At 24.3% G+C, this 26,234-nt stretch overlaps 17 protein-coding genes and 26 non-coding genes, besides 6 other annotated features; 31 read left to right on the plus strand and 12 right to left on the minus strand. All coding sequences in view use genetic code 4, as the record gives it.

Moving 5' to 3' along the window:
- Positions 1 to 256: a tandem repeat.
- Positions 257 to 809: a tandem repeat.
- Positions 810 to 1,235: an inverted repeat.
- A 196-nt stretch (positions 1,236 to 1,431) lies between these two features.
- nad3 (NADH dehydrogenase subunit 3) lies at positions 1,432 to 1,827 on the minus strand. Its single transcript has one exon. It carries the CDS (start codon positions 1,825 to 1,827, stop codon positions 1,432 to 1,434), a length of 396 nt encoding a protein of 131 aa, YP_008475151.1.
- nad2 (NADH dehydrogenase subunit 2) lies at positions 1,827 to 3,188 on the minus strand. Its single transcript has one exon. The coding sequence runs from the start codon at positions 3,186 to 3,188 to the stop codon at positions 1,827 to 1,829; it is 1,362 nt and encodes a 453-aa protein (YP_008475152.1).
- Positions 3,189 to 3,259, minus strand: trnR(acg). The gene has a single exon. It is a non-coding gene; the product is annotated as a tRNA-Arg (tRNA).
- Positions 3,260 to 3,314: 55 nt separating this feature from the next.
- Positions 3,315 to 3,397, minus strand: trnS(gcu). The gene has a single exon. It is a non-coding gene; the product is annotated as a tRNA-Ser (tRNA).
- A 2-nt stretch (positions 3,398 to 3,399) lies between these two features.
- trnD(guc) lies at positions 3,400 to 3,471 on the minus strand. Its single transcript has one exon. It is a non-coding gene; the product is annotated as a tRNA-Asp (tRNA).
- Positions 3,472 to 3,495: 24 nt separating this feature from the next.
- trnQ(uug) lies at positions 3,496 to 3,567 on the minus strand. The gene has a single exon. It is a non-coding gene; the product is annotated as a tRNA-Gln (tRNA).
- Positions 3,568 to 3,640: 73 nt separating this feature from the next.
- Positions 3,641 to 5,991, minus strand: cob (apocytochrome b). One transcript has 2 exons: positions 5,563 to 5,991; positions 3,641 to 4,366 (listed from the first exon to the last, which is right to left on the minus strand). Exons 1-2 carry the CDS (start codon positions 5,989 to 5,991, stop codon positions 3,641 to 3,643), a joined length of 1,155 nt encoding a protein of 384 aa, YP_008475153.1.
- On the minus strand, positions 4,810 to 5,562 carry cob-I1 (hypothetical protein; the record flags this gene model as incomplete). Its single annotated transcript has 1 exon — positions 4,810 to 5,562. A coding segment is annotated over one exon (753 nt), but the record flags the coding sequence as incomplete, so codon positions are not given.
- Positions 5,992 to 6,132: 141 nt separating the features above from the next.
- On the minus strand, positions 6,133 to 6,861 carry cox2 (cytochrome c oxidase subunit 2). The gene has a single exon. It carries the CDS (start codon positions 6,859 to 6,861, stop codon positions 6,133 to 6,135), a length of 729 nt encoding a protein of 242 aa, YP_008475155.1.
- Positions 6,862 to 6,891: 30 nt separating this feature from the next.
- Positions 6,892 to 6,963, minus strand: trnA(ugc). Its single transcript has one exon. It is a non-coding gene; the product is annotated as a tRNA-Ala (tRNA).
- On the minus strand, positions 6,964 to 10,572 carry rnl. One transcript has 2 exons: positions 8,453 to 10,572; positions 6,964 to 7,400 (listed from the first exon to the last, which is right to left on the minus strand). It is a non-coding gene; the product is annotated as a large subunit ribosomal RNA (ribosomal RNA).
- Positions 7,523 to 8,227, minus strand: rnl-i1 (hypothetical protein). Its single transcript has one exon. It carries the CDS (start codon positions 8,225 to 8,227, stop codon positions 7,523 to 7,525), a length of 705 nt encoding a protein of 234 aa, YP_008475156.1.
- Positions 10,573 to 10,735: 163 nt separating the features above from the next.
- cox1 (cytochrome c oxidase subunit 1) lies at positions 10,736 to 13,801 on the plus strand. One transcript has 2 exons: positions 10,736 to 11,450; positions 12,921 to 13,801. Exons 1-2 carry the CDS (start codon positions 10,736 to 10,738, stop codon positions 13,799 to 13,801), a joined length of 1,596 nt encoding a protein of 531 aa, YP_008475157.1.
- On the plus strand, positions 11,453 to 12,370 carry cox1-I1 (hypothetical protein). The gene has a single exon. The coding sequence runs from the start codon at positions 11,453 to 11,455 to the stop codon at positions 12,368 to 12,370; it is 918 nt and encodes a 305-aa protein (YP_008475158.1).
- Positions 13,802 to 13,983: 182 nt separating the features above from the next.
- On the plus strand, positions 13,984 to 14,064 carry trnS(uga). The gene has a single exon. It is a non-coding gene; the product is annotated as a tRNA-Ser (tRNA).
- Positions 14,065 to 14,081: 17 nt separating this feature from the next.
- Positions 14,082 to 14,155, plus strand: trnL(uag). Its single transcript has one exon. It is a non-coding gene; the product is annotated as a tRNA-Leu (tRNA).
- Positions 14,156 to 14,203: 48 nt separating this feature from the next.
- Positions 14,204 to 15,568, plus strand: nad4 (NADH dehydrogenase subunit 4). Its single transcript has one exon. It carries the CDS (start codon positions 14,204 to 14,206, stop codon positions 15,566 to 15,568), a length of 1,365 nt encoding a protein of 454 aa, YP_008475159.1.
- Positions 15,569 to 15,633: 65 nt separating this feature from the next.
- trnM(cau) lies at positions 15,634 to 15,705 on the plus strand. Its single transcript has one exon. It is a non-coding gene; the product is annotated as a tRNA-Met (tRNA).
- Positions 15,706 to 15,716: 11 nt separating this feature from the next.
- trnM(cau) lies at positions 15,717 to 15,787 on the plus strand. Its single transcript has one exon. It is a non-coding gene; the product is annotated as a tRNA-Met (tRNA).
- rns lies at positions 15,788 to 17,102 on the plus strand. The gene has a single exon. It is a non-coding gene; the product is annotated as a small subunit ribosomal RNA (ribosomal RNA).
- Positions 17,103 to 17,174, plus strand: trnI(gau). Its single transcript has one exon. It is a non-coding gene; the product is annotated as a tRNA-Ile (tRNA).
- A 37-nt stretch (positions 17,175 to 17,211) lies between these two features.
- Positions 17,212 to 17,442, plus strand: atp9 (ATP synthase F0 subunit 9). Its single transcript has one exon. The coding sequence runs from the start codon at positions 17,212 to 17,214 to the stop codon at positions 17,440 to 17,442; it is 231 nt and encodes a 76-aa protein (YP_008475160.1).
- A 137-nt stretch (positions 17,443 to 17,579) lies between these two features.
- trnN(guu) lies at positions 17,580 to 17,651 on the plus strand. The gene has a single exon. It is a non-coding gene; the product is annotated as a tRNA-Asn (tRNA).
- Positions 17,652 to 17,774: 123 nt separating this feature from the next.
- On the plus strand, positions 17,775 to 18,242 carry nad6 (NADH dehydrogenase subunit 6). Its single transcript has one exon. The coding sequence runs from the start codon at positions 17,775 to 17,777 to the stop codon at positions 18,240 to 18,242; it is 468 nt and encodes a 155-aa protein (YP_008475161.1).
- nad1 (NADH dehydrogenase subunit 1) lies at positions 18,242 to 19,177 on the plus strand. The gene has a single exon. The coding sequence runs from the start codon at positions 18,242 to 18,244 to the stop codon at positions 19,175 to 19,177; it is 936 nt and encodes a 311-aa protein (YP_008475162.1).
- Positions 19,178 to 19,393: 216 nt separating this feature from the next.
- On the plus strand, positions 19,394 to 19,464 carry trnR(ucu). The gene has a single exon. It is a non-coding gene; the product is annotated as a tRNA-Arg (tRNA).
- Positions 19,465 to 19,477: 13 nt separating this feature from the next.
- trnV(uac) lies at positions 19,478 to 19,548 on the plus strand. Its single transcript has one exon. It is a non-coding gene; the product is annotated as a tRNA-Val (tRNA).
- A 66-nt stretch (positions 19,549 to 19,614) lies between these two features.
- trnW(uca) lies at positions 19,615 to 19,685 on the plus strand. The gene has a single exon. It is a non-coding gene; the product is annotated as a tRNA-Trp (tRNA).
- Positions 19,686 to 19,693: 8 nt separating this feature from the next.
- On the plus strand, positions 19,694 to 19,765 carry trnF(gaa). Its single transcript has one exon. It is a non-coding gene; the product is annotated as a tRNA-Phe (tRNA).
- Positions 19,766 to 19,773: 8 nt separating this feature from the next.
- On the plus strand, positions 19,774 to 19,845 carry trnK(uuu). The gene has a single exon. It is a non-coding gene; the product is annotated as a tRNA-Lys (tRNA).
- A 38-nt stretch (positions 19,846 to 19,883) lies between these two features.
- On the plus strand, positions 19,884 to 20,693 carry cox3 (cytochrome c oxidase subunit 3). The gene has a single exon. The coding sequence runs from the start codon at positions 19,884 to 19,886 to the stop codon at positions 20,691 to 20,693; it is 810 nt and encodes a 269-aa protein (YP_008475163.1).
- Positions 20,694 to 20,754: 61 nt separating this feature from the next.
- Positions 20,755 to 20,836, plus strand: trnL(uaa). The gene has a single exon. It is a non-coding gene; the product is annotated as a tRNA-Leu (tRNA).
- Positions 20,837 to 21,104: 268 nt separating this feature from the next.
- On the plus strand, positions 21,105 to 21,187 carry trnY(gua). Its single transcript has one exon. It is a non-coding gene; the product is annotated as a tRNA-Tyr (tRNA).
- A 28-nt stretch (positions 21,188 to 21,215) lies between these two features.
- trnH(gug) lies at positions 21,216 to 21,287 on the plus strand. Its single transcript has one exon. It is a non-coding gene; the product is annotated as a tRNA-His (tRNA).
- Positions 21,288 to 21,295: 8 nt separating this feature from the next.
- Positions 21,296 to 21,367, plus strand: trnT(ugu). The gene has a single exon. It is a non-coding gene; the product is annotated as a tRNA-Thr (tRNA).
- Positions 21,368 to 21,382: 15 nt separating this feature from the next.
- Positions 21,383 to 21,454, plus strand: trnE(uuc). Its single transcript has one exon. It is a non-coding gene; the product is annotated as a tRNA-Glu (tRNA).
- Positions 21,455 to 21,565: 111 nt separating this feature from the next.
- nad4L (NADH dehydrogenase subunit 4L) lies at positions 21,566 to 21,820 on the plus strand. The gene has a single exon. It carries the CDS (start codon positions 21,566 to 21,568, stop codon positions 21,818 to 21,820), a length of 255 nt encoding a protein of 84 aa, YP_008475164.1.
- On the plus strand, positions 21,820 to 23,484 carry nad5 (NADH dehydrogenase subunit 5). The gene has a single exon. The coding sequence runs from the start codon at positions 21,820 to 21,822 to the stop codon at positions 23,482 to 23,484; it is 1,665 nt and encodes a 554-aa protein (YP_008475165.1).
- A 12-nt stretch (positions 23,485 to 23,496) lies between these two features.
- trnG(ucc) lies at positions 23,497 to 23,567 on the plus strand. The gene has a single exon. It is a non-coding gene; the product is annotated as a tRNA-Gly (tRNA).
- Positions 23,568 to 23,674: 107 nt separating this feature from the next.
- trnC(gca) lies at positions 23,675 to 23,743 on the plus strand. Its single transcript has one exon. It is a non-coding gene; the product is annotated as a tRNA-Cys (tRNA).
- An 86-nt stretch (positions 23,744 to 23,829) lies between these two features.
- trnP(ugg) lies at positions 23,830 to 23,903 on the plus strand. Its single transcript has one exon. It is a non-coding gene; the product is annotated as a tRNA-Pro (tRNA).
- A 52-nt stretch (positions 23,904 to 23,955) lies between these two features.
- Positions 23,956 to 24,102, plus strand: atp8 (ATP synthase F0 subunit 8). Its single transcript has one exon. The coding sequence runs from the start codon at positions 23,956 to 23,958 to the stop codon at positions 24,100 to 24,102; it is 147 nt and encodes a 48-aa protein (YP_008475166.1).
- A 98-nt stretch (positions 24,103 to 24,200) lies between these two features.
- Positions 24,201 to 24,941, plus strand: atp6 (ATP synthase F0 subunit 6). The gene has a single exon. The coding sequence runs from the start codon at positions 24,201 to 24,203 to the stop codon at positions 24,939 to 24,941; it is 741 nt and encodes a 246-aa protein (YP_008475167.1).
- Positions 24,942 to 24,999: 58 nt separating this feature from the next.
- Positions 25,000 to 25,425: an inverted repeat.
- Positions 25,426 to 25,978: a tandem repeat.
- Positions 25,979 to 26,234: a tandem repeat.

The following is a 26,234-nucleotide window of genomic DNA, read 5'->3' on the forward strand; positions in this document are numbered from 1 at the left end:
TAGGGATTGATTATTTACCTAGATATTATCAATTATAATAAACGATAATACATGGATATTATATTTAATAAAGATATCGATATTAATAATATATAGACTAGATAAGAGATTAAGATATATGCAAACATAAATATAAATATATTTATCCTTATCTTTATCTTATCCTTTTATTCCCTCTTATACTTTATTATCTTTATTATCTATTATTATTACCTTCTTAATCGTAGATTATGATAATAATAATTATATGAAGATATTCCCCTTCCTCCCCTTTACCAGAGATTGACCATATAAATTCTTATCTCATTCATATTTATTTTATCTTTTATTGTTTATTTTTCTTTATTTATTATATCTTCATTATTTAGTAAACCCTTATTCTCATTCAACTCTTATAGAGTTTCATTCGAATATGGTAGGGTTTACCCTTATATATATAATTATATGAAGTAAAATAAATCTAATATAGAAGTATTAGATAGATATATAACTAATAAACCTTATCATAGATATAGTAAAATAATGAAATATATCTATAATTATAGATAAGTTATAGGGATTGATTATTTACCTAGATATTATCAATTATAATAAACGATAATACATGGATATTATATTTAATAAAGATATCGATATTAATAATATATAGACTAGATAAGAGATTAAGATATATGCAAACATAAATATAAATATATTTATCCTTATCTTTATCTTATCCTTTTATTCCCTCTTATACTTTATTATCTTTATTATCTATTATTATTACCTTCTTAATCGTAGATTATGATAATAATAATTATATGAAGATAAGGAAAAGAAAAATGAAAACATATCCCAATAATATTACTTAGAAAAATAAAGAAATATATATCCTTAGATATTAGAATATATAAATTAGTAATATTTATGAAATATATCATTAAATATAAATATTATAATATATCTATCATTTTCATATATTATAAAAATAAAAATATTTAAAAGAATAATTAAGGGGGTGGGGGTACCTCCGGTGGTCCCTCCGGGAGGGTCTCTCTATCCTACCTCTCCTATATTCATATTATATTATAATAATATTATCTTATTATATATATTTAATTTAACTATATAAATTCATATATATAAATAATAATAGATATATATATAAATATTATATATTATATTATATTATATATAAATAAATATATAGTAAATTAACTAATATTACTAATAATAAATAAGAAATAATAAGAATACATATATAAAATGTATATTAATTAATATTACAAAATAATGAATAAAGATTTATATGAAATAGAAAGTATATAATAAAAATTATAAATGATGAAAAATAACATAATATGTGTATATATTACAAAATATATAATATTTAATAATATATATAATTATATATAAAAGAATAAATATAAATGAGATAGAAATTAAGATTAATTAATCTTTAATATTAATATCATATAATTCAGTATGAGGTAAATCATTAGTATATTTACGATTTAATTGTAAAGCTTTTAATTGAATTTCAACAACGAAAGCAACAATTAAAAGAATTAAGAAAATAACAAGAACAACTAAACCATATACACCATTAGTATAAGGACTAATAACATATGGTAAAATAGAAGAAATTTCTAAATCAAAAGGAAGGAATAAGATAGCAACAAGAATAAAGGCAACGCTAAAAGCGGATCTAGATTGTTGGAATGAAGTGAAACCACATTCAAAAGGACCATCTTTTTCAATATAAGAATTACTAGTAGCTAATAATCAGTTTAATCCAACTAAAGCAATAGCAACAATAGGACATAAAATAAGATAAGCAGTAAACATTATGATAATATAATAGTAATCACATCTAATAAGTTAAATATATAAACGAAATAAGTAATAAAGAATACTAATAATATACTAATAATTAATGCTAATGATTTATTAATAGGTAAATTATAAGGTATCATTAAATTAGTAGCTAATTGTTTTATTACATATGCATAATAATAAGTAGCTATAACACTAAAAATAACAATAGATATAGCTTCAACAGTAAAGTTATATTTAATTAAACTTTGAATGATATAGAATTTACCATAAAATCCAGGTAGTGGAGGAATACCAATTAATGAGAAGAAACATAATATTAAACAAAGGGATAATAATTTGTTAGGTATTACTAATTGGTTAACATTAACAATAGGTGATCATTGACTATTAGGTTTAGTAATAAATTGATTACTAGTTAATAAACATAAGAATATTAATATATGTGTAATAACATATTGTATAATATATATATAATATGATGGATCTTGTATACATACAGGTAATAATAAATATCCAAAATTTAATATACCACTATATGCTAATATAGTTTTAAAATTAACTTGGAATAATGGTTTATAAGCAGCTATTATAATAGATAAATAGAATACTATTATTAATAAATCAGAATGTATTAAATTAGAATTAGTATAAATTCATGATAATATTGATACTTTTGCAACTATTGAGATATATCCAGTTATATAAGTAGGTGCATAATTATATACAGCTATACTTCATGAATGTAAAGGAGCTAATCCCATTTTAAATATTAAAGCTAATACTAAAATATCTAAACTATCAAATAAACTACTTGCATTATGTATAGCATAATAATTAGTAATATCAGTAATATTACAACTACCAACAGTATTATATACAAAATATGAGGATAATAATATACCAATAGATGCTATACCACCAGTTACAAAATATAACATACTACCTCTAGTAGCATTATAAGATTTATGATGTACACCAGTAATAATATATAAAGAGTAACTTTGTAATTCAATTATAATATATAATAATAATAAATCATTAACCATAGGGAATAAAATTAACCCTATTAAATTAATTATTATTAATAAATATATTCATATTGATGATATATCATAACGTTGTTTAACTGTAGTATATATTAATAAGAAAATAACTAAAAGAATTTGAAGATAAACTAAAGGAATATTAGTATCATTAAGTTTAAATCAATCATTATATACAGTATATAAACTATATCTTAAATCTAAACTATTATAAGCTAGATATAGGACATATAGTAATCCTAATGATGCTAATCTATTTATATGATAAATATTAGCATGGTTAAAAGCGATATATATAAGTAAAATAATAACTATAGAAAATAGCATAAGACACAAAGGGAATCGAACCCTTATATTATTATCCGTAGTAATATGTATTACCATTATACTATGTGTCAAAAAAATAGAAATATATTATAAGAGAAATATATATATATATATATAAATATATAACGGCCAATCAGTGAATCGAACACTGATCCTAAAAAGGGACTATATAGCAAATAGCCTAACTGTACCAATAAGTAAAATTGACCAACGTACTACATCAGGCTCGAACTGACATCTCTTTTAGTGACATTAAAAGGCTTTACCATTAAGCTAGTAGTACATATAGAAATATATATATAAGAAATTGAACTGACACGATTCGAACGTGTATGACCTAGCCCAAATCTAGGGGACTTGCCGATTAGTCAACAATTCATGAAAATATATAATATATTAGAGAGATATTAAACTCTCCTATATATATAAGGTTTATATAATAAAAAGAATAATTATTTCTTTGTACCAATATAGTATAATATGTTTTCTGCTGATGATATAGCAGGAACAATTAATAAATAGTAAGCAAAATAGAATGCAGTAGCGTATTGTCCTAATTCAATATAAGGAACTTCAACATGTAATTGACCTAAGTTACCTAATAAGATAAAGTTAAATAAGAATAAGAAGAACATAAATTTAGATAATACTTTGAAACTGTTACCACGGATAAATGATCTATCTGTATAAGGTAAAGTAAGTAAAATTAAAATAGCACCGAACATAGCTATAACACCACCTAATTTATCAGGAATACTACGTAAGATAGCATAGAAAGGTAATAAATATCACTCAGGAACAATAGAAGGAGGTGTAACTAATGGGTTACCAGGGATATAGTTATCAGGATGACCTAAAGTATTAGGTGAATAGAATACAAATAAACTAAATATTAATAAGAATACAAATACAGTAACTAAATCTTTAAAGATAAAGTAAGGATGCATAGGTAATCTATCAACATTTCCAGTAATACCCAATGGGTTAGATGATCCATTAACGTGTAATGCCATTAAGTGCATACATACTAAAGCAGCTAAAATGAAAGGTAATAAGAAATGAAGAGCAAAGAATCTTTGTATTGTAGGGTTACTTACACTGAAACCACCTCAAATGAATGGAACAATATCTTTACCAATGAAAGGTATAGCAGATAATAAGTTTGTAATAACAGTAGCCAATATAAAAATATAATTTATATGAGTTAAACTCAATATAATATAAATATATTATATTTGTTAATATAAATTATATCATGTACTTATTTAATTTAATATTTATATATATATATATAAACTTAATTAATCTTAAAATTATATAATATATAATAAATAAAAATAATAAATATTTATAATAAAACTATTGATTTTATTATATAAATAAGCCTTGTGAAACTATATATCTATATAGTTTATTATATCCGAGTGCACATTAAGTATCATTACAGATACCCATAATTGAACCACTCTGTAGGGATAATTTAACTTACCCATGGTCTTGTTACTTAACAAATAATTTTGACCGATTTTCAATTATGTTGCATATATTAAACAATAAATTTCTTGTTAAAAATTACATTTATTTATATAACATATACTATATATTAATATTATAATAAATATTATATATGATTTCCAAATTTATATTTCATACATGGTACTATATAAGGTTTTACTATCTTTACTAAATCAGGCATAGATTCAACTCATATATATATAGAATATTGAGATTCAGCACCAGTAGACTGTAGAGAACAAGTAAGATTATATTTATTTTTAAGTATACTAGTTAAGAATAATAATTCATCATAAGTAAAATTATTAGTACTTAATTTTATAGCATTACCAACTTTACCCCCATCATCCATAATTCAGATAGCAAGAGCTAAAGGAGTTAGATATAATTCTAAATCCTTAGGTAATATTTTAATATAATTACTTATTCCTTTAATAGGTTGAGGATTAGGTATATATCATTTAGAATGAATGTGATTAAATTGATGATAAGATCAAGTAGTAAATCTAATAACTTTTCTTATTTTACCATTCTTTTTTAATTTAGTAGATATCTTAGGAATTGTAGTATTACAATAACCTAAATTAGCTATTAAACTATGTAAATATAATAAATATTCTTCATTACTAGATTCTTGATAAAAACAAATTCTAGTAGCTTTACCACCAGAACGTCTTTCAGCATGACCATTTCCTAACAAAGAACCATATATAATACTAATCATATCTATATTTAAAGGACTATAAAAATTAGTAACTTGATTTCTATTAGTAATATTTAATTTAATAGGATATTTAACCTTATTAATTTGTGTAATATAAATTATATATAATATTAATATATTTAAGGCAATTATACTACCTCAATGGGACATTTGACCATATACTAAACAATAACCCATAAATGCAGTTGCCATAGTTAATACAAAGATAATAACACCAATAACTCATAACATAACTCTAGGACGTTTGTAACTACCATAGTATAAAGCTTTACCAATATGTAAATACATACAAATAAAGAAGAAACTAGCTCCATTAGCATGAATATAACGAATTAATCAACCAGCATTAACATCACGCATGATATGCTCAACAGAATTAAAGGCTAATTCGATATTTGAAGAGTAATGCATTGCCAAGAATATACCACTGGCAATTTGAATAACTAAACATAAACCTAATAAAGAACCAACATTTCATCAATAGTTGATAGAACTAGGTTGTGGGCTATCGATAAGATAGCTATTTACTAAAGATAAATAAGTATTACTTTTACGTATAGGCATATTTATATATAAATATAATATTCAAAAAAGATATAAAAGATTATCATATAAAACTTAATTTTTATTTTGTTATAAATAATAATAATATATATTATCTCCTATATTTAATTATAAATTAAATAATAAAAGAATATATACATATTATTCAGCAGCTTCTGATAATCATTCAATGAAGTCACTAATTGAAACACACTCTAATTTTATCGGCATTAATGCATGGTTTACACCGCATAATTCTGAACATTGTCCATAATAAACACCAGTACGTTGGATTAAAGCACTAACTTGGTTTAAACGACCAGGTGTAGCATCAATTTTAATACCTAATGAAGGTATAGTGAAACAATGAATAACGTCATTAGCAGTAACAACAAATCTAATGTGTGTATCAACAGGAACAACAATAGATGTATCAGTATCTAATAATCTAAGTTGTCCTTCTTCTAATAAATCATCAGGAATAATATATGACTCAAATTCAATAGATTCTCCTGTTTCGCTTACAAAGTCTGAATATTCATATTTTCAATATCATTGTAAACCTATAACTTTAATAGTCATAGCTGGAGTTAAAACTTCATCACATAAATATAATAAAATAAAACTAGGGAAAGCAATTAATAATAATATAACAGCAGGGAATAAAGTTCAAACAATTTCAATAGTTTGTCCATGTCTAATATATTTATATGCAAATTTATTATTTTTAAAATCTTTAATAATAACATATAATAAATATGAAACTAAACCTAATATTAATGTAAGATAATACATAATATGGTCATATAATTCATGAATACCCTCACTATTTGGTGTAGCGGAGTCTTGAAATCTTATTGCTCAAGGTGTTGGCACGTCTAATCTAATCATAATTTAAATTAATAAAATATCACATATATCTGGAATCAATCGGAATTGAACCGATAACATACGCATGCAAAGCGTAAGATTTACCAATTAATCTATAATCCCATAAGAATATGACATGATTTGTTATTATAAATGATTAAATTTATTAGTTTATTATATCCTCTTTATTAATAAATAAAGCATAGATATATTACTATTACATTATTATCTTTAATGTTTATATAGTGAATATGTAAGGCTTAATATTTTATAAGCTATCAATATTTATCCTTTATAGTTTTAGCTAAGAATCAATTGCTCTTCACCATTGAACTATATTATATAATCCTTTCGTACACATATAATTACATATTACTATTAACGTCATAGATGATAAAATCATTACTGACTCACGTCGTAATTAACCCATCTCAAGTAACTTTTTAAACGACGAACAGTCGTACCCTTATTAGCTTCTACGACCAATAGGATAAGTCTAGACGACATCGAGGTGGCAAACATCGCTGACGATATCAACTCTCTAGCGATATTACCCTGTTCATTAATTATTATCATATATATTATTTAATATATATATCTATATATCACTATATAGATTAGACTATGTCATCACCTAAAATTAAAATAAATAAAAAATATAAAATGAATAAATTGAATAAATCTATTTATTAAGTTTTGGTAATTTATACCTAAAATGATCAATTATTCAAGGATTAATTAAGTTAAAAAATAAATCATAATTATGATCAGGTATATATATAGTAGGTTTTTTCTTATTAAAAGATAAAGTAGTATTAAATTCATATTTTAAATTTAATTCTTTAATTAACATTTTAACTTCTTCAACTGTAAACCCTTGAGTATTTAATGTTAAAGAATGATCTGTTAATGAACGTTTACCTTTATAATAATTTCTACCTCCATCATCCATATATCAATAAGCTAAACTAATAGGAGTTAAATGATTAATGATCAAATTACTTCTAATTATTTTTTTCTTATTATTAAGTAAAAATAAAGAACCTATATCATTAAATATGACATCTTGATATGTTTCCATACGTCATGTTTTCTGTAGATTACCATTTTTATTTAATCTAGAATATAAATGAGGTTCTTTTAATATAAAATCACCAAATATATCATATACATGAAAAATATAATCTTTACTTTTTTCACCTCATTCAAATTTAATACCATGAGTTTTACCATTATTACGTGTATAAATATTAGCATCTCCTAATAAATGACCTATTAAAGCTTCATATTGATATGAAGTTAAATTAGTAAATTGAGTTTTATAAGCTCTTAATAAATTACTATTTGGTCCTATATTACGGACTTTTGATTTAGATATGTATTTCATTGTTTTATTTAATTATTGTTATTTTTATTTTAATTTATTATAAATTAGGTGTAGGGCTTTCTTGAAAGAATTATTGTTAGTAAACTCATCTTTTAGTCGTTGAACGTTTATATATTTATAAATACTAATATATACTTCGCTACAAATTGTCTTATAAATATAAGATATTTTTGTAATTAACCCTATTAATTAAGTATATCTCACGATATACGGGGACAACTTAATATCCCTAGCGTAACTTTAATCCGTAATCGACACTCAATTCTAATGATATTGCCTGTTCAATATACTATACTTAAGTACTAATTCCACAAGTATGTGTCATTATCATAGCACAGTTATGTTATTATCCTTATTCATAAAATTAATTATATATTATTTGATATATATAATATTATATTAATTTATACTAGTTGCCTACTAGTGTATCTGTACTTATTTATTCTATTATAATCTTAAAAAGATAATGGCCTTATAAATTAAAACTAAAAAGTAATAAAATATAAGGGAATATAAAAATATCATTTAGACACATCAGTTATGTTTTGTGATGCCGACGCCCCATCGAAACTAACCATCTTATATGGTACCTTATAAAAGGTTAGTTATATATATAAATAAATAAACATATTAATGAAAATATTTAATTTAAATATTTATAGATATAACAGTATAAGAATATAGTAAAGCTGCATAGGGTCTTTTTGTCAATCTATGACTACACAGTATCTTCACTGCGATTACTATTTCACTGGGTATACCATAGATACAGCTATAGTATCGTATAATCATTCATGCGGGACACCAATTATATGCCAATGAATTTTGCTACTTTCAGATCCTCATGATAAGACCGTCGTTTATAAGTCAATTATTTATTTATCTAACTTACACCGGACAGATATCACTTACTATACCGATAGTTTCCTATTTGCAGTAAGCTGTGTTTTTGGTAAACAGTCGTACTATTCAGGCCTTGCCTTATTTGCCGAGTTCATTTATGATACTTCACCCATTCCTACTCAATATTATTTTATTTAATAATATTATGATTATTTATTATAATCATTTACACACCTGGGTCGGACTGCGGTACGGTTATTACATTTTCCTGTACTATCAATCATCATATATATATCTTCATATATATACTTAGATACCGTTAATTTATAGTTAAACCTTATGTTTTGTAGGGGTAATCCTTAATTACCTATCGTTACTCAAGTCAGCATTGTCTTTATAGTTCTTATCACTATATAATCTACTACTATATAATACATTTCATATTATATCTATTATTCGGTTCCTACATTTAGACCCGTATATTTGTTCCTATCTTTTGATTTATATATTATAATATAATATAAATTCTATTAGTGCATTTTTACATGTTCTTTAACAGGTGATTATTATCAAACCCACTGACTAATTGTCTGATCAAAATAATCCCTATAAGGGATATAAAGGGGTATTTATCTACCCATAGGATTGTATTCACTTAATGAGGATTTGGGACCTTCATTTAATAGTCTAGGTTATTCCCTTTTCGACCTATTACCTTATCGCAATAAGTCTGACTCCTTATTTGTCATATCACTCCTGTTCAGAGGTTTAATACATATAGTAAATAAATTTATTCCCATATGGTATTAAGTGCTTTACCAAGGTGTATGCTTTAATAAGGGCTATACTAACATATATTTCGTAGATAACCAGCTATCTGCACATCAGTTTTGCCTTTCACTACTATACACATATCTTTAGAAGATATTGCTACATCTACCTATTTGATCATATATTATTTTAATATATATCTATACATATATAGATCATGTGCTTTCGGGTCTATTCCTATAAACTATATCTTGTTATATATAATTATATATTTCGCTTATAAAAATAACTCACTGACCCATTATACAAGAGGTACACTATACTATAGTTGCTCTTTATTAATATATTTCATTATATCTCTTATATATATTTATTAATTAATATATAATTTGATACTTTAACTCTTTCCTTTACAGTACTTTTAACTTTATGTTATAGTTTATGTATTAGTAGTAGATACTACTTTATTCATACTTCTAAGTATTACTTGTATACAATAACAGATTCTCTCACCGATACTACTGTTAACCCTATTGGTTTTTACATATGTTACTAAGATGTTTCAATTCACATACTTTTATATATACTATTTATAGCTAGGATCGGCATATGCCAAACTAATTTATCCTAAATATAACATAAGTCTTATATATACCATGTATATATAATTTATGAGTATCCATATATTAATATTAATATCATTTATAACTTTTTCAAATCATGTCACCTTTATTATTAAATAATAATATATATTTTTTTATTTCTTATATATATCTTATATATATTCTTATATTATATATAATTCTAATTTAGAATAGGTGAGATATTAAGATATTCTTATTAGAATATTAGTTAAAATATATAATATATAAATTATAAGTACATATTTTATATATGTCATATACAACACGATGATTATTTAGTACATCACATAAAGATATTGGTATTTTATATCTTATCTATGGTATGATTAGTGCTATGGTTGCTACTGCCATGTCTGTTATTATTAGATTAGAATTATCTGGACCTGGTGATCAATTCTTACACGAAAATCGTCAGGTTTACAACGTTCTGGTAACTGGACATGCTATTGCTATGATTTTTTTATTTGTTATGCCAGTATTAATTGGAGCATTTGGAAATTTCTTTTTACCAATAATGATTGGAGCAGTAGATATGGCATTTGCAAGATTAAATAATATTAGTTTCTGATGTTTACCTCCTGCTTTAGTATGTATCATTGGTTCTATATTAATTGAATCAGGAGCTGGTACGGGATGAACCGTATATCCACCATTATCATCAATAAGTGCTCATTCAGGTCCTTCAGTAGACTTAGCTATCTTCGCATTACACTTAACAAGTATTTCATCTTTATTAGGTGCTATTAACTTTATTGTTACTACTTTAAACATGCGTAGTATAGGTGTACATATGATCGATATGCCTTTATATGTTTGAGCTATATTCTTTACAGCTATATTATTATTATTATCATTACCTGTATTAACAGCTGGTGTTACATTATTATTAATGGACCGTAACTTTAACACAGGATTCTATGAAGTAGCTGCTGGGGGAGATCCGATCCTTTATGAACATTTATTTTATATAATATGTATAATTTATGGTCTTATATACCTCTTAAATGATAACAATGTTATTATTATAGATAAATCTTTTGATTTTAAAGAATTTTATTCTGAATATAATAGATATTATCCTAATAATAAATTACCTTCAAAAGATTTTTTACAATGATTTATAGGTTTCTTTGAAGGTGATGGTTCTTTTATTATGGGTCAAGAAGCTAGAACTATTAAAATAATACAATCAATGAAAGATAGAAATATTTTAGAATATATACAAAGTAATTTAGGTATGGGAAATATAGGTATTCATTCTAATAAGAATAAAACTTTATATTGATCTATTACTAATTTTAAACATAAATATTTAATATGTTTAATATTTAATGGTAATTTAGTATTACCTATGAGACTTTTTATATTTATTAAATTTATAGCTGAATTAAACATTGATTTATTAAGAAATAATTTAAAAATTATTAATATTAAAGAATATGTAATATTACCTACTTTAAAAGATTATTGATTATCAGGATTTACTGATGCTGAAGGATGTTTTACTGCATCTATATTAAATAATAGTCCTCATGCTTATAGAGTAAGATATATTCTTACTCAAAAACATCTTTGTAATAAATATGTTTTAGAACATATATTATCTTTATTTAATAAAGCAATTGGAGTAAAACTAGGTGAAGTTTATCCTCATTATGAAAATAATTATTGAGAAATACGTATTAATGGTTATAAAAATTGTAATAAAATATTATTTTATTTTGATAATTTTCCTTTAAAAACTATCAAAGGTGATAGTCTTATTGCTTTTAAAAAAGTATTAAATAGTATAGGGAAAAAAGAGCATCTTGTTCCTGAAAATAGAATTATATTACGGGAGTTATGTAAGACTATTAATAAATCTAAAGCCAAAGTATTGAAATAAAGGGAATGGTTTAACGCAAGTTATTAGAAGTATTAAAGCAAATGTTCTATATTATAATTTTATAAGACTTTAATTACTGAATATTTATATATCTATTTAATAGATTAAATATACCATTTATTACTATATAATATATATAACATATATATATGATTTATATTTATTATTTAGTAAATTCCCCTAGTTATTGTTTTACAATAGCAACATTATAGGTACGGTTAACAATTTCTCTTAATTTAGACCGTCGGTTATATATATATATATATATTTATATTATATATATATGGTCGCTACAGACTGCCTCTATAATGGGTTATATTAAATAGCTTAATGTACAGTCGGAACCTCTAATATATATATTAATTCTTTAAGGGTGGAGAATAATAACATAATTATGTTTATATTAGGTCATATATAGAAAATATGAGATATATACTACTAGAGTGAAATAAGTAGTACTAATGTAATAATAAAAATATAATTAAATTATATTATTATTATATTATTTGTTATAAAATATTTATAGATAACAAATTTATATTAAGGTTTGGATTCTTTGGACACCCTGAAGTGTATATTATAATTATACCAGGATTTGGTATAATATCACACGTTATTTCTACTTATAGTAAAAAAGAAATTTTTGGACATACTGGTATGATTTATGCTATCGCTAGTATTGGTTTATTAGGATTTTTAGTATGAAGTCATCATATGTACGTAGTAGGCCTTGATATTGATAGTAGAGCTTACTTTACAAGTGCAACAATGGTTATTGCAGTGCCAACAGGTATTAAAATATTCTCATGATTAGCAACATTATACGGTGGTGAATTAAGATTAGCAGTTCCTATGTTATTTGCATTAGGTTTCTTATTCTTATTCACTGTAGGTGGTTTAACAGGAGTTATGTTATCTAATGCTTCAATTGATGTAGCTTTCCATGATACTTATTATACAGTAGGTCACTTCCATTATGTATTATCTATGGGAGCTTTATTTAGCTTAATTGCTGGATATTATTACTGAGGATATGCTATGTTTGGATTAAACTATAATAAAGTATTAGCTGAAGCACACTTCTGATTATTATTCATTGCTGTTAACTTAGTATTCTTACCTATGCATTTCTTAGGTCTTAATGGTATGCCTCGTCGTATACCAGAATATCCTGATGCATTCTTAGGATGAAATATGGTAAGTTCATGAGGATCAGTTATGTCAGTTCTATCTGTAGTATTAGGATTATATAGTGTATTAGTTCAATTAACTGAAGGTGAAAACATAGCACGTGAAGAAGCAGTAACACCAGATTATTTAGAATCTAATAATACAAGAGAAACACGTGATTCTGATTTAGAATTAATATTATCTAAACCTGCACACTATCATACTTACTCTGAATTACCTATCTTAATTGAAAGGGTATAATTATTCTTTTTATATATATTTATTCCTATCTTAAAAGTAATATATTAATTATATTTAATAATATTATACTTAATAAACCATATAGGAGAGTATAAATATATATATATATATAATATATTAATATAATACCTTATCAAAGATGAGGAATCATATATACCATGTATATATAATTAATATATTTAGGATGTATGACTGAGCGGTTTAAGGTGTGATATTTGAGCTATCAAGGTGTAAACCCACGTGTTCGAATCACGTTGCATCCGTATATATATATATATATATGATTATGGCGGAATTGGTATACGCGATTAGTTTAGGTCTAATTAATTAAGGGTTCAAGTCCCTTTGATCATACACACAAACATATATCAAGAAACCTCTAAAAGAGGAAAAATAGAAAAAATGACTTTAATTTATTTTATAATTTCATCAACTACATCAGTAATAAGTAGAACATTTAAAGGTATAAATAAATCTATAATATTAATAGCTAGTATATTAATAGTTATACCTACTTTATATGATTGAAATGAGTTAGATATATATTATACAACTGATGGAATAGCAGATATATTTATATTATTAACAGCATATTTATTACCATTATCAATAATATCAAATTGAAATAATATAAAATCAACATTATATTATGAATTAGTATTTAATTTAGGTATAATATTATTAATTAATTTTATGTGTCAAGATATGTTATCTTTCTATATTTATTTTGAAGCTTCATTAGCACCATTATTTATATTAATAGGATTATATGGAGCTAATAATAGAGAGAAAGCAGCAGATTATATATTAATATATACATTATTATCATCATTATTTATGTTAATAGCTATAGCTGTATATGAGGTATTAATAGGTAATACTGATTATCAAGCTGTAAGTTTATTAGTTTTATCATTAGATTTACAATGTATTTTATTTTTAGGTATTTCTATAGGTATTATGGTTAAAACACCATTAGTTCCTGTACATACATGATTACCTGTTGTTCATTCTGAAAGTCCATTAGCTGGATCTATGTTATTAGCAGGTGTAATATTAAAATTAGCAGTATATGCAATAATACGTTTAATATTACCAACATTATCAGATGCATCAACATTATATACACCAGTAGTATATATGATATGTGTAATAACAATAATATATACATCAATAATAACATTAAGACAAACAGATCTTAAAGTAATAGTAGCATATAGTTCAATATCACATATGGCTGTATGTATATTAGGTATAATGTCAAATAACATAATAGGTATAAGTGGAAGTTTAATATTATCAATAGCTCATGGTTTTGTATCACCAGCTTTATTTATTATAGTTGGAGGTATTTTATATGATAGATATCATAATAGATTAATTTATTATTATCAAGGTTTATTAACATATATGCCTATATTAGCTATATATTTAATAATATTAAGTTTTTGTAATATAGGAACACCATTATCAGTTAACTTTATAGGTGAATTATTATCATTAGCAGGTGCATTAAATCGTGTACCAGTATTAGGAGCATTAGCATTAATATCAGTATTATTATCAGCATCATATATGTTAAAAGTAACAAATAGATTAACTGGAGGTATAAAAACACCATATATATCATTAACACATGATTGTACATTTAGAGAGAGTGTATTATTAATATCATTAATTATACCAACTATATGATATGGATTATATCCAAATGGAATAGCAAATATGATATGATCAATACCAAAATTATTATATATATTCATTTAAAAGTAAATTATATAATATAATAATAAGAAAGGAGATATATATTTGAAATATATATATAAGATAAAAGCAATATAATGTAATTGGTAACATATAAGATTCATGCTTTTATTATGATAGTTCGAGTCTATCTATTGCAAATATACACAAATGAACTATAGCTCAATGGTAGAGCGATCCACTCATAATGGATTGGTCTCAGTTCAATTCTGAGTAGTTCAACATATAGTTATACGTCATGAACATGATGTTGATTCGGATAAAATGCTATATAGAAGCGTTACACATGCAAATTCTTATAATATAAGAGTGATAAGGTGAGTAAAATAGATATAGAAATATATCTTAATAGATGAAGGTATTAGTTAATGAACTAGCCGTTGACCTATAATCGGTGATGGAAGTCACAACGATCACATTGGTATTAAACCAACTACTATTAGTAGCAGCAGTGGGGAATTATTGACAATGACCTAACGGTTGATCATGCTATCTATAAGAAATATAATAAAAATAAATATATATAATGTATTTATAAAATTATTAATAAATTTCATATTTATGTTAAAGAATGATTGACATAAAGAATTAGTCCTGACCAAATGTTGTGCCAGCCGTCGCGGTTAGACAACAAGGGCAAGCATTAATCTACATTGGCCTAAAGGATCCGTAGGTTTAAAATATAGATTTTATTAATTGTATAATGAAATATAACTTTAGGGATAAAATACTATGATAGTTATAAGACAGCATAGAATATACATAAAATAAAATGACACTGAGGGATGAAAGCTATAGTAGTGACATGGATTCGGTACCCATTTAATTATAGCTGTGAACTATGTATACTATAAAATAGATAAGCGAAGGCTTTAAGTATACCGCCAGACTAGTACGTTCGCAAGAATGAAATGCAAGACATTAGACGGTTATATATATATGCAGTGGAGTATACTGTTTAATTGGACAATACCCCTAAAACCTTACCTACTCTTGAATATATTTTATCTTAGGATAATTTATACAGGCGTTACATTGTTGTCGTCAGTTCATGCTTTGTGGTATCTTATTAAGTTATTTAATGAACAAAACCCTCGATCTTATGATGATGTATATCTGATAAGATATAGGAAGTAGAGGCTAAAGACTAATCATCATGACCCTTATGAGTAGGGCTACAGGTGTACTACTATCTCTTATATAATTATATATATATAATATATGATCCCATCTTTGATGGACATTATATATAAACATAAATATAATATAAAATATAAGATATTATGATAATTTTCTTTTAATTGGATTATAGTCTGAAACTCGACTATATAAAAAAGGAATTGCTAGTAATCATAGACTAGAGTGCTATGGTGAACTATACATATATTTCGCACTAATCACTCATCAATAGCATAGATAATGTCTTAATACGCTTACGTGTATTAATGAGCATATGATATGCTATAAGTTGAAATACAGTTCGAGTAAGGGAACTTGCTCGGGATTTATATTAATATTATCTATTCTTTTATTTTTATAGCCCATATCTTAATGGTTAAAGAGACTGATTGATAATCGGTAAATATAAGTTCGATTCTTATTGGGCTAAAACATTGTTAATACTAAAATATATCTATATAAATATTATGCAAATCGCTTTAGCTGCTAAATACATTGGTGCAAGTATTGCTACTTTAGGTTTAGGTGGTGCTGCTATCGGTATCGCTTTAGTTTTCGTAGCTTTAATTAACGGAACTTCACGTAACCCTTCATTAAGAAGTACATTATTCCCTCAAGCTATCTTAGGTTTCGCCTTAAGTGAGGCTTGTGGTTTATTCTGTTTAATGATCTCTTTCTTATTATTATACGCTGTTTAATATCTAAAAGATATTATATTTCTTATAATAATATTATTAATTATTAATCAATTAAACCCTTATATATTACTATATAGTAATATTTACTCTTATTTATTCTCTTATAGATATATTTCTTTCATTTTCTTCTTTTTCTTGTTTTAATAGCTTAACGGTTAAAGCAGTACACTGTTAATGTATTGATACTAGTTCGATTCTAGTTTAAAACGTATAAAGAAAATAAAATCTTTATTAACGAGAATGTATAAACTATGATTAATTGAGAAATATATTAAAATATTTCATATATCTTATATATTAAGATATAATCAATTATATATATATTATTAAATATGTTTTTAATTAGCGGTATTAGTAGTATATTAGCTATAGGATTATTATCGCCAGTACAATCAATTGTATGTTTAATAGCATTATTTGTAAGTGCAGCTATTAGTTTATATTCTAATGGATTTGTACTTATGGGTATATTATATGTACTTATTTATGTTGGTGCTATAGCTATATTATTTTTATTTATATTATCATTATTAAATATAGAATATAATTATAAAGGAACTATACATCCTTTAATATTTACTATATTACTTATATGTTTAATACCATTAGATTTATCATATGAAACTTATGGTATTGTTGAAAATGTTAATATTGCATATCCTTTTAATGGTTTATTAGATTGAGATTTAGAATTAACTACTGTTGGTTCTTTATTATATACTGAATATGCTATTCCTATGATTCTTATTGGTTTAATTTTAATTCTTTCTGTTATAGGGGCTATTGCTATTACTAAATAATGCAATATATTGAATTATTAATTATGTTCCTTAGTGTTTTATTAGCTGTTGCTTTCTTAACTGTTGCTGAACGTAAAACTATGGCTTATATGCAAAGACGTACAGGTCCTAATGCTGTAGGTTATTTAGGTGTTTTAATGGCTATAGCAGATGCAGCTAAATTATTACTAAAAGAAATTATTACTCCAACTCATGCTGATAAATTTATTTTATTTATTAGTCCTATGATTGCTCTTATTTCTTCATTATTATGTTGAAGTATTATTCCTTTCGCTCCTGGTGTTACTATTTATGATAGTAATTATGGTTTCATTCTTATGTTAGCTATTAGTAGTGTTGGTGTTTTCGGTCCTTTATTAGCTGGTTGATCTGGTAATAGTAAATACTCTTTACTAGGTAGTATCCGTGCCACTGCTCAATTAATTAGTTATGAACTTATTTTAACTACTATTATTCTTATTTGTATTTTATTAGCTGGTACTATGAATTTAAGTAAATATGTTGAATTACAAGAATCTATATGAATCGGTATTCCTTTATTACCTTTATCAATAATATGATATATAGGATGTGTAGCAGAAACAGCTAGACCACCTATGGATGAAGTAGAAGCAGAATCTGAATTAGTTTCAGGACATATGACTGAATATTCTTCATCTATATTTGTTTTATTCTTCTTATCTGAATATGCCTCTATTTTATTCTTATCTACTTTAACAGCTATCTTATTCTTTGGTGGTGGTACAGGTATTATTTTAGCATTAAAAGCTAATATATTTGCTTATACTTATATCTGAATTAGAGCTACTTTACCTAGAGTTAGATATGATAGATTAATTCATTTATGTTGAATGATATTCTTACCTATTTTATTCGCTGTTGCTATATTTATACCTGTATTAATATATACATTAGATGCAATAATCTTATTATAATTATTCTTTTATATAATTATATATATATATATTATCCCATTTTTGAGATATATAATCATTTCCATTTTAAGAACTATTAATTATGATTATTCTTATTTTTAATAAACATTATTATTTTTAATATGTATTATATTATCTATATTGAATGAGGCATTATATATACCTACTTAATAGGTGAGATATTTTATATATCTATATATTTATTTATATATTATATGCTTTATAGTTTAAAGGTAAAACATTATACTTCTAATATAACAATTTAGGTTCGATTCCTAATAGGGCATATATATTTCTTTTGAGTTGTTAGATTAATGGTAAATCGTAGATCTTACACGTCTTAGTTAATGGTTCGAATCCATTACGACTCATTAACCTTATATTGGCATTAAAATATGTATAACTATATAAAATATAATAAAATTAATATAAAATATAAGGGTATAGCTTAATGGTAAAGCAGATGTCTTCAACACATTGTATAATAGTTCAATTCTATTTGCCCTTGTTAATTATGCCTTTGTAGCTTAATGGTTAAAGCAATCGCTTGAAGCGCGGTCTATCTGAGTTCAAATCTCAACGAAGGCATAAATAAAGGGAATGTCGTCTAAAGGTCAAGACTTTATCCTTTTAAGTTAAATATATTGGTTCAATTCCAATCATTCCTACTCATATATACTTAATGTATAAATATTAAATATTAAAAATGACTAATAATGTTAGAGGATATTTACAATTACATCCTTTCCACTTAGTTGGACCATCACCATGACCAATATTTACATCATTTAGTTTAATGGATTTAGCATTATCAATTGGATTAAATGCACACGGATATATGGCTAATAATTTTTATATAATATTAAGTACAATAACTGTATTATATAGTATGACTTTATGATTTAAAGATATTATTGCTGAAAGTACATATTTAGGAGATCATACTATTGCTGTTAAACGTGGTCTTAACCAAGGTTTCTTATTATTTGTAGTAAGTGAAATATTAATCTTTGCTTCTTTATTCTGAGCTTATTTACATTCAGCTGTTAACCCTACTATGGATTTAGGTATGAGCTGACCTCCTGTTGGTATTGATGTTATATCACCTGCTGAATTACCTTTATTAAATACTATTATTTTATTAGCTTCTGGGGTTACTATAACATATGCACATCATGCATTAATTAATGGTAATAGAACTAATACATTATATGGTTTTATTTATAGTACTTTATTAATTGCTTTATTTGTTGTATTCCAATTCTTAGAATATAGATATGCTGGATTTACTATTACTGATGGTGTTTATGGTTCAACTTTCTATTCATTAACTGGTTTACATGGATTACATATGATTATGTTAACTATAATGTTAATAATCTGTACTTGAAGAGTTTATAATTATGATTTCACTAATACTTCACATGTTGGTGCTGAAACAACTATCTTATATTTACACGTATTAGATGTTATTTGATTATTCATCTATATTATTGTATACTGATGAGGATCATAAATTTTTAATATATATATATATTCTTTTATATTATATACCTTATAGGTGAGTATTTTTATAAGCGATTATGATGAAATGGTAGACATAAAACACTTAAAATGTTTGGGCGTTATGCCGTAAAGGTTCGAGTCCTTTTAATCGTAATAAATACAATATTAATATAAATAATATTATAATAAATATATTTTTATATTATCTAATGGGATAGTTCTAATGTAGATAATGCCTAATTGGAATCACTAATATAATATGAACATATATTGACAAGATATTTTTATATTATATATTTAATTTATGATTTCTGGGATAGTTTTAATGTTGGTAATTATCGTATAGCGATGATAACCTACATAATATCTCAATATTGTCTATAATATATATTTATATATATATATATGTATATTGTCTAATGGGATAGTTCTAATGTTGGTAATTAGAGTTATATTGTAGCTATAATGCTTAAGGCTACGACTGTTCGATTCAGTCCTATCCCATATATTCTTATATATATAAGAATATTAAGGTAGCTATAGTTTAAAGGTAAAACCTTCGTATGTGGAATGATATATCTGAGTTCGAGTCTCAGTAGTTGCCCTTTCTTTGTCTTATTAGCTTAGCCGTAAAGCGTTCGTTTTGTAATCGAAAGACCATAGGTTCAATTCCTATATAGGACAAATAATTATAACATTGACCATATGATCTAAAGGTTATGATATGACTTCTTCGTAGTCGTTATACGAGTTCGAATCTCGTTGTGGTTAAATATTTTATAATATTATTGAATATAATAGTTATATAATTAAGTAATATTAGTTAAAATACTTATATACATATAAACATGTATATAAATTAAATAATTAAATAAAACAAAAATGTTAGCACTTATTTCAATATTATTATTATTTTATATAAGTCAAAATAATCTAATTACTTTATTAATAGCTATTGAAATATTATTATTAACTGTTACAGTTAAATTAATATATATGGGTAGTGTATATGATGATATCTATGGTACTATATTTAGTATAGTTATTATTATTTTAGCTGGTGCTGAATCTGCTATTGGTTTAAGTATATTAGTTTCATATTATAGATTAAGAGGGAAAGTTAGTCATACTATTTAATGTTCCAATATTTCTATTATATTTGAGAAGAGCCAATCTCTATTCATCTTGGTAATTGATTAAATATCGGTGATATTATTATTCCTTATGGTTTATCTCTTGATTCTTTAGCTATGACTGTTATGATTCCTGTTGGTATCGTTACTTTATGTGTTCTTTTATATGCTATTGAATATATGAGTCATGATCCTAATCGTAATACTTTTTATATTATATTAAGTGTATTTGCTATATTTATGACTATTTTAGTTGTAAGTGATAATTATATTATGATGTTTATTGGTTGAGAATTTGTTGGTGTTATTTCTTATTTATTAATCTCATTCTGATCTACTAGAATTGCTGCTATGAAAGCTGCATTATCAGCTATATTATTAAATCGTATGGGTGATACATTCTTTATGTTAGCTTTAGGTATATTCTTAAGTTATTTCCATGCTGTTGATTTTGATACTTTATCATTAGCTGCTCCTTATACTAATACTTTAATATTAAATATTTTAAGTTTATTATTATTATTAGCTGCTACTGCTAAAAGTGCTCAATTAGGACTTCATGCTTGATTACTTCAAGCTATGGAAGGTCCTACTCCTGTTAGTGCTTTATTACATGCTGCTACTATGGTATGTGCTGGAGTATATGTATTAGTAAGATCATATTTTATATTAGAATATGCTCCATCATTATTAATAGGTATTTGTTGATTAGGTGGTGTAACTACTTTAGTTAGTGGATTAATAGCTATAGTAACTAATGATATTAAAAAAGTTATTGCTTTATCAACTATGTCACAATTAAGTATAATGGTATTAGCTATAGGTATAAGTTCATATGATTTAGCTATTTATCATTTATATTGTCATGCTTTCTTTAAAGCTTTATTATTTATGGGAGCTGGTTCTGTTATTCATAGTTATATCTCTGAAACACAAGATATGCGTAAATATGGTGGTTTAGTTAATTATTTACCATTTAGTTATACTGCTATTTTAATTGCTTCATTATCTTTAATGGCTATTCCTGGTTTAACTGGATATTATTCTAAAGATATAATTATAGAATCATTATATGGTACATACACATTTAGTGGATATATATTATATTATATGGCTGTTGGATCTGCTACTCTTACTAGTTTATATTCTATAAGAGTATTATATTTAACATTCTATAATAACCCTAATAGTAATAAAGCTACATATCAACATATACATGAAAATATACGTATGTTAATACCTATGATAATATTAGTTATCTATAGTATATTTATTGGATTTAATAGAGATAATGTTATAGGACATTATGCTATGACATTACCAGCAAATAATAGTTTTATAGAAACTGAATTTACATTACCATGATATATCAAATTATTACCATTAATATTAGGATTATCATTATCATTAATATTAGTATATATATATGAATATGCTTATAAAGTAAGACCATCTACTGTATATAATTACTTTAATAATAAAATCTATTATGATCAATTATTAAATAATGTTATTATACGTAAAACTTTAATCTTTGGAGGTTATTTAAATACTTATATTGATAATGGATTATTAAAAGTATTAGGATCTACTGGTATTAGTAGAGCATTAACATATATTAATGTTGGTATATTCTTAAATATATTATATTTATTCTTCTTTTTATAGGTAGGTATATATACGATAGTAGGTTAATGGTAGACTCTGGCACTTCCAATGCTTCAGTGCGTGTTCGAATCACGTCTATCGTATATAATTATATATATTATTATTATATATATAAATTATTTTATTATTATATAATTATATATATATATATGTATATGTAGGTTTTATATTGATATTCTAATATATCTTTCGCTATGACTATTGGTATAGATGATCAATTGCAGCTTGATTAATTAGGGTTCAATTCCCTACATAGTGTTATACATATATAAGTCCTTTAACATTATCGTTAAATAAAAGATGTTGATATTACATTTAATAAGGCTATAAATATGTATTCTTTTACAGATTGTCTCGTAATTGGTTATCGAGCCTACATTGGGTGTAGGATTTTGAGGGTTCAAGTCCTTCCAATCTGATAATTTAAATTATAGATTTATATCTATATATCATATTATATAAATTATAAATATGCCTCAATTAGTACCTTTTTACTTTATGAATTTATTAACTGGTGGTATTTTAGCTATTTCATTATTATTATATTTTGTTGCTACTTACTTATTACCTAATATTTTACGTTTATTAATTGCACGTAATATTATTATTAAATTATAGTTTAATATAACTATATATTAATCTTTTATCTCTTTTATCTTTTTTAGATTTTCCTTTCTTTGCCGTGTTTATCAAAGGCCTTATATTTTAATATAATTATGTTTTATTCTCCACTAGATCAATTTGAACTTAAACCATTATTATTAATTACAGATAATTTAACATTTAGTATAACTAATTATACATTATATTTAATTATTGTTTCTTTCATTATTGTTTTTTATAGTTCTATTATTCGTAATAACTTTTTAGGATCATCTCGTTGAGGTGTATCTGTTATAGCTATATATGATACTATACTTAATTTAGTTAATGGACAAATCGGACGTAAAGGTGGATATTATTTCCCATTAATCTTTACTATTTTTAACTTTATTTTAATTGCTAACTTAATTTCTATGATTCCTTATTCATTTGCTATTTCTGCACAATTAGTTGCTGTTGTTTCTTTCTCATTAGCTCTTTGAATTGGTAATGTTGTTTTAGGTTTATATTTACATGGTTGAGGTTTCTTCGCTTTATTCGTTCCTAGCGGTACTCCTTTACCTTTAGTTCCTGTATTAGTTTTAATCGAAGCCTTATCTTATGCTTCTCGTGCTATTTCATTAGGTCTTCGTCTTGGTGCTAATATCCTTTCTGGTCACTTACTTATGTTAATTCTTGGTTCTTTAATCATTAGTTTAATGTCTTCTTCATTATTAGGTTTTGTTAGTGGTATTATTCCTATTTTAGCTGTTGTTGCTATTACAATACTTGAATTTGGTATTGCCATTATTCAAGCTTATGTATTTAGTATCTTATTATCTGGATATATTAAAGATTCAGTTGAATTACATTAATATATATATATATTCTTTTATTTTATCTCTTTTTAGAGATCTATTCTCAGAGATATTCTATTCTTATTATTTCTTATTTATTATTAGTAATATTAGTTAATTTACTATATATTTATTTATATATAATATAATATAATATATAATATTTATATATATATCTATTATTATTTATATATATGAATTTATATAGTTAAATTAAATATATATAATAAGATAATATTATTATAATATAATATGAATATAGGAGAGGTAGGATAGAGAGACCCTCCCGGAGGGACCACCGGAGGTACCCCCACCCCCTTAATTATTCTTTTAAATATTTTTATTTTTATAATATATGAAAATGATAGATATATTATAATATTTATATTTAATGATATATTTCATAAATATTACTAATTTATATATTCTAATATCTAAGGATATATATTTCTTTATTTTTCTAAGTAATATTATTGGGATATGTTTTCATTTTTCTTTTCCTTATCTTCATATAATTATTATTATCATAATCTACGATTAAGAAGGTAATAATAATAGATAATAAAGATAATAAAGTATAAGAGGGAATAAAAGGATAAGATAAAGATAAGGATAAATATATTTATATTTATGTTTGCATATATCTTAATCTCTTATCTAGTCTATATATTATTAATATCGATATCTTTATTAAATATAATATCCATGTATTATCGTTTATTATAATTGATAATATCTAGGTAAATAATCAATCCCTATAACTTATCTATAATTATAGATATATTTCATTATTTTACTATATCTATGATAAGGTTTATTAGTTATATATCTATCTAATACTTCTATATTAGATTTATTTTACTTCATATAATTATATATATAAGGGTAAACCCTACCATATTCGAATGAAACTCTATAAGAGTTGAATGAGAATAAGGGTTTACTAAATAATGAAGATATAATAAATAAAGAAAAATAAACAATAAAAGATAAAATAAATATGAATGAGATAAGAATTTATATGGTCAATCTCTGGTAAAGGGGAGGAAGGGGAATATCTTCATATAATTATTATTATCATAATCTACGATTAAGAAGGTAATAATAATAGATAATAAAGATAATAAAGTATAAGAGGGAATAAAAGGATAAGATAAAGATAAGGATAAATATATTTATATTTATGTTTGCATATATCTTAATCTCTTATCTAGTCTATATATTATTAATATCGATATCTTTATTAAATATAATATCCATGTATTATCGTTTATTATAATTGATAATATCTAGGTAAATAATCAATCCCTA

This window comes from Candida theae, mitochondrion (genome assembly GCF_024610275.1).
Source record: "Candida theae strain G-17 mitochondrion, complete genome".
Classification (NCBI taxonomy): Eukaryota; Fungi; Ascomycota; class Pichiomycetes; order Serinales; family Debaryomycetaceae; genus Lodderomyces; species Lodderomyces theae.